The 21339-nt window shown below is 50.4% G+C and overlaps 1 protein-coding gene across 3 annotated transcripts in view; it reads left to right on the top strand.

Annotated features, from left to right (window-relative positions):
- The window catches only part of GPD2 (glycerol-3-phosphate dehydrogenase 2), a 59167-nt gene that overhangs the window by 33682 nt on the left and 4146 nt on the right, over window positions 1-21339 (top strand). For 2 of the 3 annotated variants that reach the window (XM_042040851.1, XM_042040852.1), the window contains exons 8-17: window positions 736-880; window positions 4896-5089; window positions 7327-7461; window positions 7711-7886; window positions 8360-8491; window positions 8894-9052; window positions 10878-10990; window positions 11094-11172; window positions 11274-11372; window positions 14512-17348. In XM_042040851.1, coding sequence (XP_041896785.1) covers window positions 736-880; window positions 4896-5089; window positions 7327-7461; window positions 7711-7886; window positions 8360-8491; window positions 8894-9052; window positions 10878-10990; window positions 11094-11172; window positions 11274-11372; window positions 14512-14637 — 1358 coding nt within the window. In that variant the 3' untranslated portion in view covers window positions 14638-17348. Of the gene's footprint in view, window positions 1-735; window positions 881-4895; window positions 5090-7326; window positions 7462-7710; window positions 7887-8359; window positions 8492-8893; window positions 9053-10877; window positions 10991-11093; window positions 11173-11273; window positions 11373-14511; window positions 17349-21339 lie in introns of those variants that run through there. The other variant, XM_042040854.1, reaches the window with a different exon arrangement.

Raw genomic sequence — 21339 nt, 5'->3', positions numbered from 1 at the left:
GGGTGAGTGGGGTCTGTGGGGTCTGCGGGGTGCGCTGCAGGGACGTGCTCACGGGTGAGTGGGATGTGTGGGGTGCGCTGCAGGGATGTGCCCACAGGTGAGTGGGATCTGTGGGCTGTGCTGCAGGGACGTGCTCACGGGTGAGTGGGATGTATGGGCTGCGCTGCAGGGATGCGCTCACAGGTGCAGCACCCTGGGATAAGGCGGGAGGGAGGAGCGGGGCCGCTGCCGTCTGCCAACAGCCCTGAACAGGCACAGGAGCCATCTTCCCGGGCCGTGCCATTAGTGTCACTCAGCTTCCACTTGTGTCACATTTCTCACTCAAACCCCAGTGTTTTGGCAGGCCAGACTGAGCTTTCCACCCCAGCCCTTCTGTCAAGCAATGACGACATTGTAGAAGGCTGCATGCTGTACAGTAGTAATCCCATTTACCGAGTCTGTGGGCTGAGACTGAAATCTCTCTTCTTGAGAGGCAGATTTCAGCTGAGCAACTTCCACCCCGCCTGCCTCTCTTCTGCCCTTACAAACAAGCTGGAATTCCGCTCCAAAACATTTTCTCTCAAATCTGGTGTTGGGTGAACACATAGTTAATTTTTAGAACCCATCCCAGCTGTTGTGTTCAAACACGCGGGGTACACTTTACAGTAGGTTGAGTTCATAGAGAGATGAATAACAAAGAGCATCAGTGAGCAGGAAACAAATGGTGTCTGTGATTGATACTGTTTTCTTTCACAGGGAAGGAATTTGATGTCAGAGCCAAGTGTGTTATCAATGCTACGGGACCTTTCACAGACTCGGTGCGCAAAATGGATGATCAGAAAGTGCCCAACATCTGTCAGCCCAGCGCAGGCGTGCACATCGTGATGCCTGGTTATTACAGGTAAGGCAGGGGAGCCTGCTGCATGTGTAGCACCATTTGTAATCTCTGCTGCTGCTGAATCAATCAGCCAGGAGGTGCACCGGTGGCTTTACAGCAGTTCGGAGTGCACAGTTTGATTCTGATTTTCATTTGCGTTTTTTAAAGAGGATCCTGGCGCTGTGCCGGTGAGAAGACCAATTTCATCTATTCAGAACAGGCTGAAGCCGTGTAGTTTTTAGTTAGAGCTCCCCAAGGCAGGACTCCTGCTGAAGCAGAAGGCGTTTAGGCAGCGTGTCCCCAGGCTTGTGAAAGCACCTGTTTCAGTGATGCCTTTGAGCTGAGTGTGCTGCTGCTTGGTCACCCCCTCAGGAAAGCCTGTAAAACCTTCCAGAGAGGTTGCACCTCTGTACAGAATCTCCTGTCCTGTTAAATCATGGAATCACAGAGTGGTCTGGGTTGGAAGGGGCTTTAAAGATCATCTCGTTCCACCGCCTGCCTTTACATATGAAACTCCCTGTGCAGTGACTCTGCCGTGATGTGGCTCTGCTCAGAGAAAACAGGAGTGCAGAAGCACAGAATAAGTGATAGGATGGGCAGTATAATCACTAATAATAATTACTGTCACAGGCAGTAGAAGTAGCTCAGAGTAACACAACCACATTTGCTGTGGCCCCAAGCCCACCCACCCACCCGTGGGGTTTTGGTGGACAGGACATGCCCCTCCTTGTTCCAGGAGAGGTTCCTGTGGCACTCTGCTCTCTGCAGTCTCCTGCTGCTCTCCCTGTTTGCTGTGCAAAGCCAAATCCCCTTCTCCTGAGCCAGCCTTGTCAGTCGGAACTCAAATATTACCTTTGGTTCCTGAAGTCATTAGCATCCTAATGGAAATTCCCCTTTATGGACTTAGCCCAGTTGTGTTGATACAGTGCCCTTGCAGTAATGCCTTCCACAGCCCCGCTCAGAATGGGAATTCAGCCTTCCCGTGCACCACGGGGTGTTTCTGCTGGAGCTGTCCCAACAGGACATGACCACAGGCGGTAAAATTGAGGCATTTTTGGCCTAGTGTAAAATCATCCCGCATTCTCTTCTGGTTTTTTTTTTTCTTCATTTTTCTATCTTTCTCCATAAAAAATTGAAAATGACCTGATAACTGCTTTAAAGTACTAAAAATGTGGAGAAATAGGCTGTTATCCCAGTTTCCTCATATGCCAGGAGAAGGATGTGTGTGATTAGCTTTACGGCCCTACACAAAAACATGGAAAGCTTTAAAACCTGGACTCACTTGGTAAATTCAAAGTAGAACATGGCTGGATACACTTGAGAGCTCTGATTTATTTATTCTGTAATAACCCAATAATTTTAATTGGAAATGTGGAGAATTCTTGTTCTCCATGTTCCCCGGTATGTCAGCATGTGGGCATTACTTTCCTTGGAAAATAGTATCTGCCCACACACTGCCTCCACAGCACAGCTGATAAGATAAAACTGCACTGAATTTCCTCGGAGTGGGATAGCTGAAAGCAGGGAACTGTCTGCTAAATAGAAAACACTCGTGGGATTTAATCTTGGTTGTATCAGGCCTTCCTTCTCCTGGTGCCAAGGAACACTGCTCAGCACAGGAAGGTTGGCATTTCACCGTGGCCACGTGTGCCGTGTGAATGTGTTACAGAATTTTGGCCCACAGTCGCACAAATGATATTTTTTTTTAACATCTAGAGGGTTTTAGTTATAAATATAGTCAAGATTTTGTAAAACTAATGTTAACCTAATGCATTTGCTCCCCATGGGTTTCTTACTCATTGATGTCCTTCATTAATAGTCCCAGAATTCCTCCCCTCATTAATTAGGCTTCCTGCCTGGAATGTGTCTGTGAAGGCAAGGCTTTCTCCTCTCCCTTCTGACCAATTTCAGATGTTTTCTCTCTTTCTGGAATTTTCCTCTCTGCTCTTCATTCCACATTCCAGGTAAACTTGCCTGTTGAACCTTACTTCTTCTCTATGGAAAGTCACTTTTTATCCTTCTTTAACTGCATTTGTGGTGCTTTGGTCAAATGCTTCTTCTGCTGGAGATCTTCCATGGATCCAAGCCCTTCCATGGATCTCCCAGACCTTTTACCTCTACGTTTCTCTGTAGAGGCATTGCTTTATGCTTCATATTAGGGTTTCCAGTCCTGAATTTGCCCATTTTAGCCATCTTTAAAGAGAAATCTCACCACAGCTGGCATGGCTCATACCTCCTTCTCCCATCCATGCTGGAGTCGTAGGAATTCCTGCCTCATAAAACCGTGTTGTTTCAGAAGTATTCCTGGTGTGCAGCAGCATGACTCCAGAGGCCTCAGGAAGGCCAGTATTTGGGTGTTAAGATGCTTCTTTCTGATGCAAAACACCTTATTTTGCATTTGTTTGGGTGGCTCTTTAGTTATGTAAATAAGCTGGAACAAGCGTGGCAAAGGGCATGGAGAGAGAGCTTCCCAGGATAGCTGGTATCAGTGGTTCAGTAAATAATTGGCATATGGAAAACTGTTTCAGCTTTTCTCAGCACTTGCTGTGCAATCTAAAACATTTCAGAGGTGCTGTGGGGAAACTTAGTTGGAAGTCTTTGCTTGGTTCTCTTCCTTGTTTTTAACAGTTTTTATGAAATCACAATAGAAAAATTTCATACTTGGAAGAGAATGTCTATAAAGTTTCTGAATTCTGACGCTGTATATTAAACCTCTGATTTCCTCTGTCTCTAAATCAACAGCTTTTTCATTTTAAAAAGTAATCATTTGTCTGAGGTGATTTACCTTTCCCAAACCTGTGTTGACTTCCCCTATTAGATTGCACCTCTCCCACCGTATGCCTAAGCTGTCTATAAATATCAGCTAAAATGGGTCTAATATACATGCTAGCTATGAAATTCTCAGCCTCTCTCCCAGCCTTGCCAGATATTGCCAACTTCCCTTCAGTAATCACTTAAGACTTCCTAAAAATGCAGTACTCAGTGATTCAGCTTGAATAGGTAAATCCCACCCAAGCAGGTCTTTGCCTTCAGACGCTGCCTTAGGAGTTGTGTCCATTGAATTATTCCCCTCTAAAGTCCACAACTGCCACCGAAATCTGCACCTCCTGCCCTCCTTCCATGTGCTCCCTGTATCTCAGGAGCAGGGGCACAGCCTGGAGAGCCCTAACCTGACTGCAGGTGTTTCCACAGGGGGTAAACCTTAAATGAAAATCAGCATCAGTCCTTTAAGTAGAAATGATTGAAAAAAGGGGCCGTTCAATGTTTTCCTACATAAAAGCTGTTTACTTGGAAGTGTTTATAAAAGTCTTTTGTTTTCTGAAATACAAGCAGAGCTTTTCAATAAGCCATGAGGCAGCAGTGGGTTTGTACCTGTGGATATCTTTCTTACATTACACCAGAGAAACCTGATACATGAATTAAAATCTCCTGTCCAAAGAACTACAGTTTTTTCATCCCTGTACTGAATCATTCTGTTGCAGCACTGGCAGAAGTAATGAAAAATGCCTGAGCAGCAGCGTCTACTGAGCGTCTCTTTTGCCTCTTTTCCTCAAAGCAAAGTTCTCATTCAGGGCCACAGAGCTGGAAGCACTCAGAGCACATTCCTTGGTCCAAATCCCTCGGGAGTCTGTGGGTGTTCCTTCCTGCCAAAGTGTCAGGTGGTGACAAACTCAGGCTTAGTGTCACTGGAAGTGTATTCCTTAAATGTCCTCATTTCTCTTCTTTTCTCTCCTTTTTCTCCCAGTCACTGCCCCTCACCCCTCCTGCTCCACCTTTACTGTGGAGGCAAATTGGAGGAATCACTGGGATTTTATGTCATAAAAACATCCAGGGGCCTTGTTTCCCCAAATTCCTGGGACATCTGTTTAAAGCCATGTCTTGGCCACACATGAAATCCATTATTTCTTCATTTATTGACTGCTTTACCTGAGAACAGCTGTTGTGTGCCAGTCCTTGCCTGGCTACTGGGGTGCAGGGACAGACCCCAGGTGCTGCCCACCCTGTTCCTGTTCTGAGCCAGGTCCCTCCTCTCTTTCAGCCCTGACAACATGGGGCTGCTGGACCCGGCCACCAGCGATGGCAGAGTGATCTTCTTCCTGCCCTGGGAGAAGATGACGATCGCAGGGACCACGGACAGCCCCACGGATGTCACCTCGCACCCCATCCCCACCGAGGAGGACATCAACTTCATCCTGAGCGAAGTGCGCAACTACCTGGGCGCAGACGTGGAAGGTAACCCCGGGGGAATCCTGCCCTGGGCAGGGCTGGGGAGTCCAGGCGCCCCAGCCTGGGGGAACGCTGCTCCTGAGGTTCCTGTGTGCCTGACAGCTGTGGTTCTTGGGAAACCCGTGGGCTGAGGTGTCAGCAGGGGCTGTGCAGTGATGCTGCTCCACGTCATCGAGTCCAGCCATCAGCCAGCGCCACCACCATGGTCACCACTAACCCATCTCCCCAAGTGCCACATCCACGTGTTTTGGGCACCTCCAGGGAGGGTGATTCCACCACTGCCCTGGGCAGTCATCTTTCCTCCAGAGTGAGGGCTTGGTTTATTTCAATTAATCTCTGAAAGCATTTGTACTGCTGCGTTTCTGCTGCAGCGTTAAAATAAACCTGAAAAGCACTCAGGCAGGAACATTGTAATGTCCTCAGGTTTAGGAAAACCTGCTGTCTGGAGATGGGAAATGCTGGATCCCTTGTTTCCTGAAGTGCAGAATTGATGTCTGCATGTTGTATGAAGTTCTGAAAGAGTGCCCAGGGAAGGTCCTGTTGAGTGTCTGGAGCAGCAGTTGGTGTTGGAAGTGCAGGAGAGCAGGGAGGAAGGTGGGAATGTGATCAGGACAGAGATTAGATGGGATATTGGGAAGAAATCCTTCCCTGTGAGGGTGGGCAGGCCCTGGCAGAGGGTGCCCAGAGCAGCTGTGGCTGCCCCTGGATCCCTGGCAGTGTCCAAGGCCAGGCTGGACACTGGGGCTTGGAGCAGCCTGGGACAGTGGGAGGTGTCCCTGCCATGGCAGGGCTGGGATGCGATGGGATAGGATGGGCTTTAAGGTCTGTCTCAAGCCAGGCCATTCCGTGACTTCCCGCGTATTTTCCAGCAGCACACTGGGAAGTGTTCAGTCCCTGTGGCTCAGCCCAGCTGGGCCCGTGCTGGTTTTCCTGTGCAATTACTGCTTATAGATGGCTGGAGCTGAAATAACAACAGCACTGCCCATATCAACTCTCGACAGCCCTGCCTGTGCTGCCAGAGCCAGTGCCAGGGTTATCAACTTCCACAGGCTTGGACACCTTCCAGCTGCTTAATTACAGCGTCACGCGTGCTGCTTTCTGTAGTTTCATTAGTTTATAAACCTAGTACAGGATCTTGTGTCTGTGATTAACACTTCATTTTGGCAGGTTAAACATGCTGGCAGAGCACCATTGATTTTGGAAATCTATTCTGTGTTCTTTGGGGGATGTTTTTTACACCCTTTTAGTGATTTTTCAATTATCAGTTATTTGGAAGTTGTATTAAAAACATGTTCCAAAGACTTCAGTATAAAGCAAATTGGTAACTGCACTTAGGGGGAAGGCTGTGGATAAAGATGACTTGTCAAGAGGAAATCTTAAAAAAAAAACCTACAAGCTAGAGGAAAAGCTTGGAAGTTATGAAAGGAAATGTTACACTCATGGAACAAACTTTATTTTGGTTTATAAAATGTAGTGTAAGGACTGTCCTGTAAGCACAAGCAGATAAGGAGAGGACTTGATGTTAGGGGGTGCTGGGTTTGGCAGGGTTTGGTCTTTGGGACTGGGATTTTTGTGAGCTGGTGGATGAGTTTGACAGCTTAACTCTCTTGGCTGATCCCTTCCCAGGATATCTCTGTTCTACTGGATTTTTAATGAGGATGAAAACAGACCTCTCTGTCTGACTTAGCTTTGGGCTGAAGATTATTGCTGATCCCAATTGGAGCAGTGCTGGGTTTGATTCAGCCTGGAGCAAAGGAGCTCAGGGGGGACCTTGTGGCTCTGCACAAGTCCCTGACAGGAGGGGGCAGCCGGGAGGGTCGGGCTCTGCTCGCAGGGAACAGGGACAGGAGGAGAGGGAACGGCCTCAGGCTGGGCCAGGGGAGGCTCATTGGGAAGAATTTCTCCATGGAAAGGGTGGTCAGGCTGGAGCTGCCCAGGGAGGTTTGGAGTGCCCATCCCTGGAGCTGTCCGGGGAACACCTGGATGTGGCACTCAGTGCTCTGGGCTGGTGACAAAGTGGGGATCGGTGCAGGTTGGACTCGATGGTCTGGGAGGGCTTTTCCAGCCTCAGTGATTCTGTGATTCCATAGCCCAGCCCATCCCCTGACTCTGGGGGCTCTCCCCAGCTCTGGGGTTGCTCAGGGCTGAGCTGGGTGTGGAGCAGCCCTTGGCAGTGCCCGGAGGGTGGGAGCTGGGCACCCCTGGGCTCGAGGCAGGCCCTGCCTCAGTCTGGCTCTGCACAGTGAGAAGAGGCGATGTGCTGGCAGCCTGGAGTGGCATCCGGCCCCTGGTCACCAACCCCGACTCCAAGGACACCCAGTCCATATCCCGGAACCACGTCGTGACCGTCAGCGACAGCGGCCTCATCACCATTGCAGGTACTGCAGTTCTCTCAAACCATGGCTTTGCTGGGCTTCTCCAGGGTATTTCATGCAAAAATCTTGTTCCGTGGTAATTCTTCAGCTCCTATAACCAGAAACTGCTCTGTTAGTGGCAGCAGGACTGGCTTGGAGAAAGCCTGGCATGACTCATGTGATGTATAAAATACACAGATGTGTATAGAGTATGTAACAACTTCGTGTTCTGCCTGCTTTCCCCAAATAACGAGTGAACCTGTGCTCCCCCAGGTGGGAAGTGGACAACCTACCGTGCCATGGCACGGGACACCATCGATGCAGCCATCCAGGAGCACAACCTGAAGGCAGGTTCCTGTAAAACCATGGGGCTGCAGCTGGAGGGGGCTCAGGACTGGAGCCCCACGCTCTACATCAGACTGGTGCAAGACTACGGGCTGGAAAGCGAGGTGAGTCCTGGGTTCCCATGTTGGAGGGGTTTGGCGTTCCCCTAAATCAAACACCAGCATAACTTGGACAAAGGTCTGGTGAGCCCGATCAGAGCTTGTTGTCTGGCTGGGGCAGAGATAGTTCTAACAGAAATAAATTCTAGTAATTGTTCTTTATCTTCCCCTTTTTCCTTCCTCCTAATTTTTCCTGCTTAAAAACACTCTGACTTGCTGGGATCTGTCGTCCCTGGAGCCCCCCACGAGCTGTGCATCAGCTGTGATCACGGCATGGCAGGAGAGCTGGGATGTCAGTCCCAGTGGCACAGACACAGAGGGGCAGTGCTGGTCCAACCTCCCACAACACAGTTTCCCCCACACTGTCACAATCCAACACCCTTGGCAGCCTGTTTGTTACTGGGGATGAGGGAATGGTCAGGGAAAGTGTGTATTTGATGTGCTTTTAAAGCAGGCTGGATTTGTTTTCCTCTCCACAGGTGGCTCAGCACCTGGCTTCCACCTATGGGGACAAGGCTTTTGAGGTGGCCAAAATAGCCCAGGTGACAGGGAAGAGGTGGCCTATTGTTGGGAAACGTCTGGTGTCTGAATTTCCTTACATTGAAGCTGAGGTATGTTGGGAGAACCTTGTCACCTTCTGTGACTGTCCTTGGGGTGAGCAGGCTCTCCAGAGCAGGTCAGGGGCTCTGTGGAACATCTCCTCGAGCCCTTTCCTGTGGAGAGGCCAAGATTTTTTCTGTGCCTGTTTCTCTCCTTCCCCGGAGCACACTTTATGTTTATGTATCGATATATACCCATATTAATATATTTATGTGTAATTAAATACTCACATAGTGTCTATTTTTTACTTCATATACAAACAAACATTCACTCCCAGGTGTACTCTGTAAAACGTTCCAAGGAAAAGGGAGCTTCCCCAGCCCTTTCCTTGGGGTCTGGGGTGCTAAGCGTGCTTTCTCCCGATTGCTGTCCCTGTGTGACCCGCGCTTCCCCTCCCCTCCGTGCCGCCCCAGGTCGTGTACGGGGTGAAGGAGTACGCGCGCACTGCCGTGGACATGATCTCCCGGCGCACCCGCCTGGCCTTCCTGAACGTGCAGGCTGCCGAGGAGGCCCTGCCCAGGATCGTGGACATCATGGCCAAGGAGCTCAACTGGTGTGAGCAGAAGAAGAAGGTACAAAGGGCCTTTTTCAGCTGAGGCTGGTGTGTTTTGCTTGAGGAGTTTCCGTGTTAACGGTTCCAAGCCGATTGAATAGAAAACCACAAGTGATGTTTTATTCCCGGGAGAATGAGTCACTTGGTGCATTTCATGCTGAAGACTTTATCAAATAGCTGTGAAGTGAGTTGGGATTGGCTGGGGGGGTGGAGGGAAGGGAAAGATCTGTATCCTATTGCTCCCCAGCCTTAGAAATGAAAGCAGGCTTGGCATTGCTGTCCTGTTCCTGTCAGTTGTTCTGCTTTAGTGACACTTTTCAGCAGCTCTGCCTCAGCAAAGGAGGCTCCTGTAACCTGTGTCACCCCGTTCTGTCCACTGTGTCCTTTGAGGAGGGATGAGACTGAGATTGCACCAATCTCGAGCCTCAGTGAGTGTTTAAGGTCGTTGTTGGCTCCCCTTGCCCTCAGTGGCTCCGTGCTCAGACTCGGTGTGTGACTGTGGGGCTGGGAGCAGGAGTAGGTATCCCACTGACAGGAATCCTGCTCCTGAGCTGCCACACCAGGAAGTTACCAGATGGCACTTGTCGCTGCTGTTCGGGAAAGAGGCGTGCCCAGAGGAGTGGAGACACTTGAACACTGTCCTGAGTGTGGGGGAGGAAGAGCAGGAGAGGAGGGACACGGGCTCTGGGACCGCTTTTGCTCAGAAGGAAGCAGAGCCTTTGAACACTCACCCAGCACTTCCATCCCAGAGTTTTCCTTGGATTGCTCATGAAATCTTTTAGCCAGTCAGAAGTTTGGCCTGTTCTGGAAGGAGCTCACTTGAGCCCTCCTAGCCAGGGACCTGCAGTGATCCTAAAGCCTGAGCACAGGAGTGCACAAGGAAGGGGATCCCGTCCTGTGCCAGGTGTGGGTGTGCTGCTTGGTGTGTGTATGTCGGGCACCCTCCTGCTCAGAGGAATTCGGCTGGGTTAGAGGTGCCTCACCCTTACCCCGTGAGATTTGCTCATGGAATCGTTTTCCAGGTTCAGCAACACTACACCAGTTCTTCCCTCAGAACAGCTTAGCCAGTGGGAAGCAGCCCAGGCAACGAGTTTGGTGGTTAGGGGTGCACGGACAGGCTCAACACAGCCCGTGTGGGGAGCTGGGCACCCTTCCCACCCTCACCTGCAGGGAGGAAAATGGACAAGGAATTCCAGAGCCATCCCTGGCTCATGGGAGCTCATGAATGCCAGCGAGGCATCTCTGCATCCCCTGGGTGTCCTCTGGGCTGTGCTCTGGAACAGGACCCATCACTGTAGAGAGAACTCTGTTCTGTGGTGCTTTATGTATGCCAGGGGTTTATCACTTAGTAAAACTTGGCCAGGGAAGACCTTGCATTGAACTTTCAGGTAATAAAGTAATTTTACTACTGTCAGAAAACTAGTTTAAACCATAAAGAACCTGCCTGGTGCTGAGCTCCCTGATTTTTTTTCTGATTTTGGACAGCTGGGTGAAACACTGCACTAAGATATCAACTGAGGGAGAAATGACATATTGTAGGCCTGGCCCAAAAGGGCCATTTCTTCCTGAAAGGCAGAGTGTGTGTGACTGAAGGTGTGGGATGGTCCTGAAAGCATTTGCACAGAAATTAGAAGTCTCTACTAGCTTGGATACCTCTTTCCAAGAGTAAAAGTGTCTTAAGTTTAACTTTTTGATACTTTTCAGCTGCCATCTGCTTAATTTTGGGACCTTAGAAAAATACTGGTTAAGTGGAAGAACCTAATAATAAAGTACAAATAACAAATAAATACTTGTGGAAGAACTTGCTATTGCTCAGATACCCAAGTTTTGTGTTTTCGTTGTAGGAACAGCTTGAAACCGCTAAAACATTTCTGTATTATGAAATGGGCTACAAAGTCAAAACAGATCAATTAACAGACAGGTCTGAGATCAGTCTAGTGCCTTCAGACATTGAGAGGTGAGTGAAGCAGGAGAGCTGCCTGCGTGTGCTGCTGGGGTGAGCCCAGGGCTGCCCCTGCAGCCCCCGGTGCCAGCCTTGGGTGCCAGCCCCTCTCTCGCAGGTACAAGAAGCGGTTCTGCATGTTTGACAAGGACAAGAAGGGCTTCATAACGATCCTGGACGTGCAGCGTGTGCTGGAGGTGAGGCTGCCCTGTGCTCCTGACTGCCTCTGGGAGCAGCCTGTGTGAATTGAGGGAGGCCCAGGCAGTGCTGAGCCCCCTCCTGTGCTTGTTCTGTGCAGAGCATCAGCGTGCAGATGGACGAGAACACCCTCCACGAGATCCTCAACGAGGTGGATCTCAACAAAAACGGGCAGGTGGAGCTCAACGAGTTCCTGCAGGTACGTGGTTCAGCTGCTTCCAGGAAAGGCTGTTTCCTTAAACCACAAAGGCACAGAGAGGGAATGTTTTCCCCGTGGCTTAGGGCTGAGTTGGACACCGGGGCAGGGCTGGCACAAGGAGCACACAGAGCCATCCTCAAGCAGCTTGGAAATTCAGGGATTTTTTTCCCAGTCAGATTCAAAGTACAGGTCCAATTTACAAAGTATGCCCCAGTCCAGACCTGAATTTGGCATTTTAAGCCCAGAAATGCTGTTTAAATATATTTAAAATTATACAGGTGGAAGGTGCGTGGCACAGGTGTGCACACTGACATTATCTGCAGCTGTTCAGGGATGTTACAAAGATGATTAAGTAATATAATAATAAACTAAATAACCAAATATTTATAATAATAAATAGTAATATAACTATAATAATAATCAACTAAATAACTAAATAATAAACTGAATATTATAAAGAATGAGCTTGTAGTTAGAGGCCATCTAGGCTCTATAACCCATTTTAACTCCTGGGTTGGCTAAATTGTCCCAGTCTCTATGAAAAAAATGATATGCATCTGCTTTTCAGGGGGCTTTCAAGCAAACCCAAGGGTGTTCCCTTTGCATATGCAGTTTGTCAGCTGGGTTGGTGTTTGAGGAGACTTTTTTGGGGTGGTATTTCAGAGTCTGCCATGTCTCCCCTGCCCGGTGGCAATGATGAATGCCAAACAGGAGAGAAATTAATGCTGGGGATTTTGGTCAATGTCAGCCCTTTCTTCACTGTGTCAAGTTAAACAAACAAGATCAAGGCAAAGGAAATGGTAATTGTCTCTCTGGAGATGAGCTGGGGATAAGAGCAGCATTGTTGAATCTAAATGCAGAAAATTTTCACAGGTTGTGTCCAGCATTAGGAAAAAGGAGTATTTATTTGCCTAAAATGCAGCAATTGAGCTGAGGAGCTGCAGTGAACTTGGGGGAAGGGGAAAAACCAAACCCAACAAACCGGGGGGAAGGAGAACCAGTGGCTTTGGGAGCTGATGCTGATCCACTCAAATGGGAGAGGAAATTCCAGCTGGGCTCTGGCTGCTGGAAAGGGACACCCTTGTACCTCCACTGGAAACCTTTTGTTGGGGCACCCACCCCTTTCTGCAGGGCTGAGTTAGCTGGAGTCTGGTTGGGTTGGGTACATTTTTTAAGGAGTTGAAACAACCAGTAATTGTTGTTCTGTGGGGCTTGGGGGTGTTCTGGGGTTTTTTGCTGGGCTGACCAGTCTCACCAGGGGTTGCCAGCCCTGCACAATGCAAAGGCCAGGCACTGCTCTGGAGTAGTTTCACAACTGTTTGTGCAAACCTGAGTCACCCTGTGGCTCCTGCACAACTCCCAGAGCAACCTGGGAATGGAGCAGCAGTGATGGCATTGCAGGGCTGAGCCCTCTCCTGGGCCTTCCACCTGCTCCAGGGAAGCTCTCAGTGGCACTGAAATGAACTGGGGTTGCCATGGAAGGAGCAAAATACATTAAATGTTTGTTTAATTTTTTAATGGATCTGTTAAGTCAGTGCCCAGTACTGGGGTGTTTGCTTTCTGAAAACTTTCAAGTAATTGCGTTTCAGCGCAGAGCTTGTGCAAGCCCTGGGCAAATATTTGTGGAGGTTTGTGTTCGAAAATAGAGCAGGTTGTACCTGGGGGCTGCCTGGCTCTCTGGGTGGGAGCAGGGCAGGGCTGGCCTCGGCCACCTGCACGGTGCTGGGGGAGCTGCAGTGACGGTGAGTGGCCCTGGCAGCCCCTGGTGCTCGCCGGTGCCCACGGAGCGATGGGGCAAACAGGGCTGCCCGAGGCTGGCACTGAGCCCAGGGACACAGGAGCTGCCCGAGGCGGGGCTGGATTCCTGGAGAGTCAGCTGCTGGCAGTGATGCTCGAGGAAGGAGAGGGAGCCTTGGGAACCGGTGTTGGGATGTAAAGGCAACCCCCCACGTTAAATCAGGAGGAATCATGGAATGCCGGAATGGTTTGAGTGGGAAGGGACCTTAAAGCCCATCCCATTGCACTAAACCACATTGCCCCGAGCCCTGGCAGGCTGGGGGCCCGGGAGGGTGACTGGGCAGGAGGGCAGTGCCTCTGGTCCAGGGAGATCCCTGTGTGTGTGCAGGGATTGCTCTGGAATTGGGAGGGGGGTCAGGGAGAAGGCCACACTACGTTTGCACAGGTGCAGCTGCAGGTGTAATGAGCAGATTTTCCTATGGAGGGGAAGGAATCTGAAGGATTCCTGCAGTCAATGGGAGTAAGAAATTGCATTTGGCAAGTGCCAATTGCTTCCCCAGCGCTCTCTGCAGAGCTGGCTGCAGGTAATTTCAGCTCTAATGCTGGCTTTATCCGTGGGATAAAAAAGAATTAACTGAAATCTTAGCACTAGTGTGCTTTCATTGGGAGAGAGCAGAGTCCAGCTTCCAGGACTTAAAGGCAAATTAGTTTTAAAAGTCTATAAAGGAATTTGGATTTGAAAGAATTGTGGAAGTCAAGTACAATGTCTCTCCAGAGAAAGGCATGTGGGTGGAAAAGGGCAGGTCTGGGATCAATGGTGGATCAGGAATCATGGAATCCCAGCATGATGTGGGTTGGGAGGGACCCCAAAAGCTCATCTTTAAGCCAGGGGCAGGGACACCTTCCACTAGATCAGGTTGTGCCAACCTGACCTTGGAAACTTCCAGGGATCCAGGGGCAGCCACAGCTTCTCTGGGCACCCTATGCCAGGGCCTGCCCACCTTCCCAGCCAAGAATTTCTTCCTAAATGGAAAAAAATCCTGAATGGTGCTCTTCTGTGAGCTGCATCCTTCAGATACTCCAAATCTGTGCAGCTGCTGGCTTATCCCACACTCTGAAATTCATGGAAAAAACCCCCTTGGTGATGGCAGTCTGCACTGCTTCCCAGTGGATCATGGTTGGTACTTCCACTCTTGCTGCCACCCATGCCTGTCCAAAGCAGTCTCTGATATTCCTGGGAAGTGCCAATGGGCCTGGAGTGAGGCTCTGCAGCCGCAGTTTGGGTTTGCCCTGGAGAATCCAGGTGTGTGGGTTCATTAATGGGGCTCTGGGCCCAAGCAGTGACCGCTGGCAGCCCGGAGCCCGTGAGTGACGCTGTCCCTCGTGTCCCTCGTGCCCCCAGCTGATGAGTGCCATCCAGAAGGGCCGCGTGTCGGGCAGCAGGCTGGCCGTGCTGATGAAGAGCGCCGAGGAGAACCTGCGGCGCCGCGAGGCCATCCCGGTGGATCGGAGCGGAGGGGGGCTCTGAGCTCACACCACGGGGCTGCCAGAACATTCCAGGGCTTCTGATCCTCCTGGCCCAGCCCGGGGCACGGCACCTGGCCCTCGCTGCAGCTCCCACAAAAGACATTGGTGCGTTTGTGTTGTCATTAATGATTTCCTTACTACTCTGGTACGTGGCCTTGGGGTGGGGGTCCTGCAGTCCCAGGGTGTCCTCGCAAGAGTTCAGGAATGCAGGCTGGGAGGATTTGGGTGCACACTCAGGCACGTCCTGCCTTGGCCATTAATGTTTGCATCACCTTTACCTTTAGAGCACACGATGCTCAAAGTGAATCCTGCCCTTAAACACGTTGAGTTCTGCAAATATAAAATCTCAAAGCTGCTTCTGCCTCTTCAGCAAGGAGCAAGAGAGGGAAAGCTGGTGTTCTGGAGTGGAGATACCATCCCCGAGGAACAAACCTGGCACTTCCTGGGGGGGTGGTGGTGGAGACCTGTCCTGAGCCTTCTGTGGGTGAGAGGTTTGCCCTGTTATTCCAGTGGTGCCAGTACTTGGCCACTCGAAAATTCCAGCTGGAAAACAAGACACTTGGATTAATCACCCGAGGAATAATGTAGCTGAAAGCTGGGAACAGCTTCCCTTCTCTGCTGTTAACACAAATAAACTGCCTCTAATAAATGGCATTGTCTGCAGGTGGTGCTTTGTGCTGTGAAATAAAGGCAAAAGGTGTTTGTGCTGAAAAGTGCTTCAAGTTTGGGGCAAACGCTGATGCTGTGTAGGATGGGGCAGGTTTTGGTAGCACAACAGTCTTAAACGTTAATTTTAAAATGCTCAAACACAGTGGAAAAAATGAAGCATGTCTTGCATCCTACTAACTTTTCTAGGAAAAAAGGGCTGTTTTTCAGCAGGTTAAATGGAAAAACCAAAGCATGGAGCCCTCACTGGAGCTGTTTCCAGCGCTGCTGTACCTGCCTGTTGTCCTCCTGCTGCTGGATTGGGCTGAGATCAGGTGGGAGATTTCTGCCTGATGTAGAACAAGGCAGGGAAAACCTGGTTTACTGCTGGATTTGGCATCTGCTGTATTCCCTGAGAAGAGCAATTTCCACCTCACACCAAGCTTCACTTCCCAGGGGTCAGAATTTCTGCTGAAGTAAAATTTCATGTATTTAACTGGTATCACCACGTTCACTGATGGAAAATTAACGGGGCAGGAGTGAACAGCAAGGATTCCTTGGATATTTTAACAGGGAAAATGGTTCCAGGTACAAATGGAGATGCTGAGGAGTGGTGGGATGTAGCACAGTGAGTGCAGATGTTGTGTTTGGCTGGAGAAGCAGAGCCCTTGAAAAAAAAAATTAAACATTCAGGTGTTGAAAAATAGTAGATACAAAAGAAAAAGAAAAGGGCAAGACTCACCTAAAATGAGTTCCTAACGTGGTTCAGATGGTTTTTGCATGTTCAGCTCGTTTTTTGATGCAGATGTTGCTCAGGTTCTGCTTTGTGCTTGGAGCAGGGGCTGAGGGAGGGGGAGTTGGCAGATCTGACACCACAAGGATGTTTTAATGAACAAAGGGGTTTGTTCCTATGCTCCTGGAGACTTTCCCTTTTGAGCTGTGTTCCAGAATGTTCAGGTGAAGGATGGAATGTCTGTGTTTCCAAACCCACAGTAATAGACTTCACATACCCTGCAGAGTGGAGGGAAATGAATGTAAAACACGCAGTAATTTTGGCTCAGTGAGCAAGGGAAGGGGTTCAGGATTCCACTATTAATGAAAGTTTAAGGGGAGAAAAAACAAAGCAAAAGTCATGAGACCTTTTCCAGGCCATGTGAAGAAAAAATATTTCCAATATTGGACAGGTTTTTTGTAAGGGAAAAATATTTTCAGTATTGAACAGCTTTTGTATAGTTTAAAGGGAAATTCTCCTCCACTCCTCTCTAACTGGCATTGTTCAATTAAAAGCAGGATTTCATGCTGTACCCAAAGTATACTCTTTGTTCTTTTGTTTTGCTAATCTTGCATCTGGAATGTGACTTTGGGGTTCTCCTGGCTGTGTGTGTCCCTGGACATGGATTTGCTTTGCGTCTCAGGCACTTCATGTCGCCTCCTGCTCCCCTGCACGGCGCAGCCAGGCCTGCAGTGACAGGGACAATTGCATGTGTTCCCCCAGCAGCTGAATCTGTACATGGAAAGCTCCCAAGTGTTTATTTGTCCCCTCATTCTGTCTGCAGGAATGTTCGCTTTGTTATTTGGGGGTTTTTATGTGAATGTGCTGTGGGAAGAGTTGTACGATGTCACTGCCTTGCTGTGCTGATCTGGGATGGAACAGCAGGAATGGGATTCTTTTTTGTTTTTTCTTTTTTTGTTTTTGTTTTTGTGAGGTGAAAGATTTCTGGACTTTCTGTGGGTGTTTTGTGTTTTAAATAACCTGCCCATGTGGGGGGGATCCATGCAGTGTCTGGGTGTGTGTAAATACGTGTATAGATGCACTGTGGGTTTACACGTGGCACTTGGGTCTGTTGTCAGGTTCCTGTTGCAGCCTGGGCTGTTCAATGCTGTGTTTGAGGCTGGGCTGTCATTTTTATAACTGTCTTGGTGTTTTCCTGCCATTATTTATTACCTTTGATATCTGGAATGAGCCGCATGCGTTTATTGAGCAATAAGAGGATGTATTTAATGTGCCTTGTTTTTAACTGAGTAAGGACTGAAAGCATGAATCAATAAAACTGGTTAAAAACGCTCCTTTCGCTGGCAGTTTGTTGTGGCAGGTGCAGAAAGAACTCGGAGTCGCCCTGAAGAAGTTTCTTTGGGAAGGAGGAACGTGGGGATGGATGTGTTTGGTAAACAGAACCCAGGTTTTTCCACGCTTTCCCATCCTAGCTCAGAATTCAGTGCTCCGTAGTTTAACAGCGAAAGTGAGGAGTCGGTGCAGCCCTTGGCACTCCCGGGAGGTGACGGGGCGAGGAATCCTGCACTGCCCTCTCGGGCTGGAGTGGCAGCAGGCACCTGGATTCTGGGGGGGATGTGCCGGCCAGGAGCAGTCCCACGCACTGATGAGTTTGATCCTGACTCAAATCAATACCAGTGAACGGGAGAGATTTCCTAATCCATTTGGATCGTGTTCCATGTCAGGTGAGCCCGGGTTGCCACATGTTGATGAATGTTCCAACAGAACAGATCCATTTTCCCTGTCAGGGAATCAGCAGCGCCGTTACCAGTGTGAGCACAATCTTTATAATCTCCAGATTATTTCATGGGTTTAATTTAAGCTTGTAACAGGGATATGGCACAGCTGCCACAGAGCTGTGCTGATGCAGGCGCTGTGTACAAGCAGCTCCCTCCACGTGGGAATGAACCAGACTGGAGGGGAACTACAGAGATTATGGATTTTCCTCTAATCCATGGTGTGTAAGTGATAAAACAAGGAATGTTGTTGCTGTGCTCATCTTTATCCCAAATACTTTCAGCACTAGAATTGCCTCATGTCACACTCCTGGCTTTGCTGCTGGAGGGTACAAGAGTTTTGGGGCTGGTCCCTTCCTCTGGCGTCTCCCCAGAATGGTCAGAAATTCAGGTCTACTGTACCTGGTGTGGCTGTTGCAGCCTGGTTAGAAATATGGTGGGCAATATCAAAGCAGCATTAATATTTCAGCGTCGGGGCCCGAGCTGGGTGTTCCCCGTGTCAGATGGGAGCTGGTGGCAGCTGTTGGGGACAGGGCCCTCCGTGGGGACGTGCCCGTGCTGCTCGGACAGCTCCGTGCCCCTGCATGAGCCGTGTCCCCGCCTTGGGGTGGGAGTGCTCGTCCGCTGTGCCCGCAGTGTCCCTGCCCGTGTCCCGGGGCTGCCGGCGGGGCAGGGGGGCCGGGCTCCCTCGGGAGCGGTGCCCTGCAGCCGCTGCCCTTGGCTCAGCGCGCTGGGAAGGCAGAGCTGGAATTCTGCTCCCTGTGCTCACCACAGCCCGCTGCGAGCGCTGCTGGGTGCCGGAGCGCATCCCGCTGGACCCGGGCAGGGGCTGGTGCTGGAAAACCTGCCAAGTTCCCGTGTTTCACGGAATTGCTGCCCGGTCCCGGCGCTCTGTCTGCCCGTGCTGTGCCATCGCAGCCCTCCGGGGGCTGGGGCAGATACCCACTGTGCCCAGGTGAGCGATGTGCGGGGCTGGGCTGGGGTCACACATCCCGCCCTGCCAGGTGAGCTGTGCCCCGCGGCAGGAGCGATGTGCGGGGCTGGGGTCACACATCCCGCAGTGCCAGGTGAGCTGTGCCCCGCCTCAGGAGCGGTGTGGGGTCACACATCCCGCAGTGCCAGGTGAGCTGTGCCCCCGCCTCAGGAGCGATGTGCGGGGCTGGGGTCACACATCCCGCAGTGCCAGGTGAGCTGTGCCCCCGCCTCAGGAGCGGTGTGGGGTCACACATCCCGCAGTGCCAGGTGAGCTGTGCCCCCGCCTCAGGAGCGGTGTGGGGTCACACATCCCGCAGTGCCAGGTGAGCTGTGCCCCCGCGGCAGGAGCGATGTGCGGGGCCCGGAGCAGAGCTGGGTGTGCACCACCCTCTCCCCCGGTGCCTTTATTTCCAAAACAAGGCAGACTTGGCTCTGCCTCCCCAGACCCTGACGTGCTTGTCCAGCTGCTGCCGCTGGAATTAAATTGATCCGTAAAACCGACAGGGTCGGGGTGGTGTCCCCAGTGCCGAGGTCCCTGCCTCCCCCAGAACAAACCCAAACGCTGCCCTTCATTTGCTCTCCCGAATTGTTGCTCCGTTTATTTTGCACAGATTCATTTATTATTTTTGCATCTCTCCAATTAACTGATTTGCAATTCATTCCTATGCAAGCGGAGCTGTTCCTGTCCAAGTCGAGGAGCTGTAAATCTTGGATCTATTGAGCTGACAGGGGAATATATTTCATTTTTCCCCATGAATCATTTGCCATCCTTATTGCAGAAAAATGGCAAAATTATGGTGTACTGTGTTTTCATAAATTACTGCTTTTCTCTCCCCCCCTGCAGTCCTCTAATTTGTAATTTCCTGGGAGGAAGGGGAGTGTGGGAACCCGGAGTAGCCAGGTGAATAGGGCTTGTTTCTCCCCAAATTGTCTGAAAATCTGCCTCATCTCTTTTAAACTGTGCATGGAACAACTACTAAAGCTTTCATATGAATTTAAAAACTGATTATTGCTACTGAAGTTATTTTGGTTTGGTGTTAAGAGATTCTCCAGTTAAATTGTGCTGTAGGAAGGAGGGAGCAGTAAGCAGGGATACTTCACTGGGATTTTTTCCCCCCTTCCTTTAGATTTCTGCTCTCTTGTATCAAAATCTTGTGAACTGCAGAAAGGTCAGGATTTTTCTGGTCTAGGAATGTAAAAAAATTCTCATCTAGAACCCTATAGCTTGCAGAACAACATAATATTTAATTTAATATTGCCCATAATATTTATTTTGAAATCCCAGAAGTATATATGTATTTTCCACTTGATGTTGAGCTGGGTGGCCAGTTCGGATTAGTGACTGAAGTAGCTCATTGCATCAGCAAAGGAGATGGTATATCCCCCATCTCCTCTTAAAGCCAAGTTCTTCTTGGTTAAAAAAAAAAAAATACAAAAATGTTCATCACAGTAAGCTGTTAAATTGTTTTCAAAATTGGCCATTTTTTAAATGGAGCTTATCCAGCTCTGGCAGTACTTCAGGTTGCACTGAACCATTAAATAAAAACCGGAGACAAAACGCCTTTGAAAAGGGTTAATTAGTTTTAATATTGATTTATTCCATATAGGGCAGTAATAGACTAGAACATTTATTTCTGTTTTGGATCATTAAAAACAGTCCTTGGTTCCCGAACAATTTGTTTCTAATAAATAATTTTTTAAAAATAAGACCAATTAGAGTAATTTGGGGTAACCTGTGACGTTGGCTGTTTTCCGTAAAGGTGTAAAACGTTGATTTTTGTTGATTTTGGTTGGGGTTTGGGTTTACACGGAGGTACCCTCGGGGGCGCCCAGCCTGGTACGCAGCCGGCCGGGTGAGGATGCGGAGGATGCCGGCGCGGAGCATCCCAGCTCCCTCCTGCTCGCCAGGGGCCGGCTCCCCTGTCCCCCCCTCGGCTCCCCTGTCCCCGGCCCCACCGCTCCTCTCCGCCCGGGCTCTCTCCGGGGACGCGGCCGCCGCGCTCGCCCTGTCCCGGTGCCGTTCCCGTTCCTGTGCTGCCCTCTCATGGAGCGCCGGCTCCTGGCACCGGGAACGCACCTGCAGCCTCGCAGCCCCTCTGCCCTTCCCCAGCTCCCCGGGGCGATACTGCAGCCGCTCCCTGGCCCGGGGAGCCGGCGGTGCCGGGGGGAGCCGGCGGTGCCGGGGGGAGCCCCGCTCCCGGCAGCCGCAGGGGAGGGATGTTCCCACAGCCAGGAGCAGCCCAGCAGAAGTGAAGGTAGTTGCTGGGAGAGGACGGTGGGCTGAGTGAAGGTGATGCTGTGCTGCAGGAAGGTGATGTGCTGGTGAGGAGGATGCTGTGCTGGTGAGGAGGATGCTGTGCTGGATGAAGCCGATGCCCCGGGTGCTTTATCAGGCCCTGGCACACAGTTCAGAGACAAAACCCCGAGCAGGAGCGGGCTGGGCCGCGGCCCCGAGCGCCGGGTGGGCACCGAGCCCCCGCTCGAGGAATATCAGCACTTCCACATGCTGCCGCCTGCCAGCCCCTGCTCGAGCTGAAAACTATCTCTATTGTCCAGTTTGATTGCCTGAATCAAA

This window comes from Corvus kubaryi, unplaced genomic scaffold (genome assembly GCF_017639235.1).
Source record: "Corvus kubaryi isolate FWS band 111438036 unplaced genomic scaffold, C.kubaryi_AGA036_p1.0 37396, whole genome shotgun sequence".
In the NCBI taxonomy this organism is placed as follows: Eukaryota; Metazoa; Chordata; class Aves; order Passeriformes; family Corvidae; genus Corvus; species Corvus kubaryi.
This window is presented reverse-complemented; position numbering and strand designations above follow the sequence as displayed.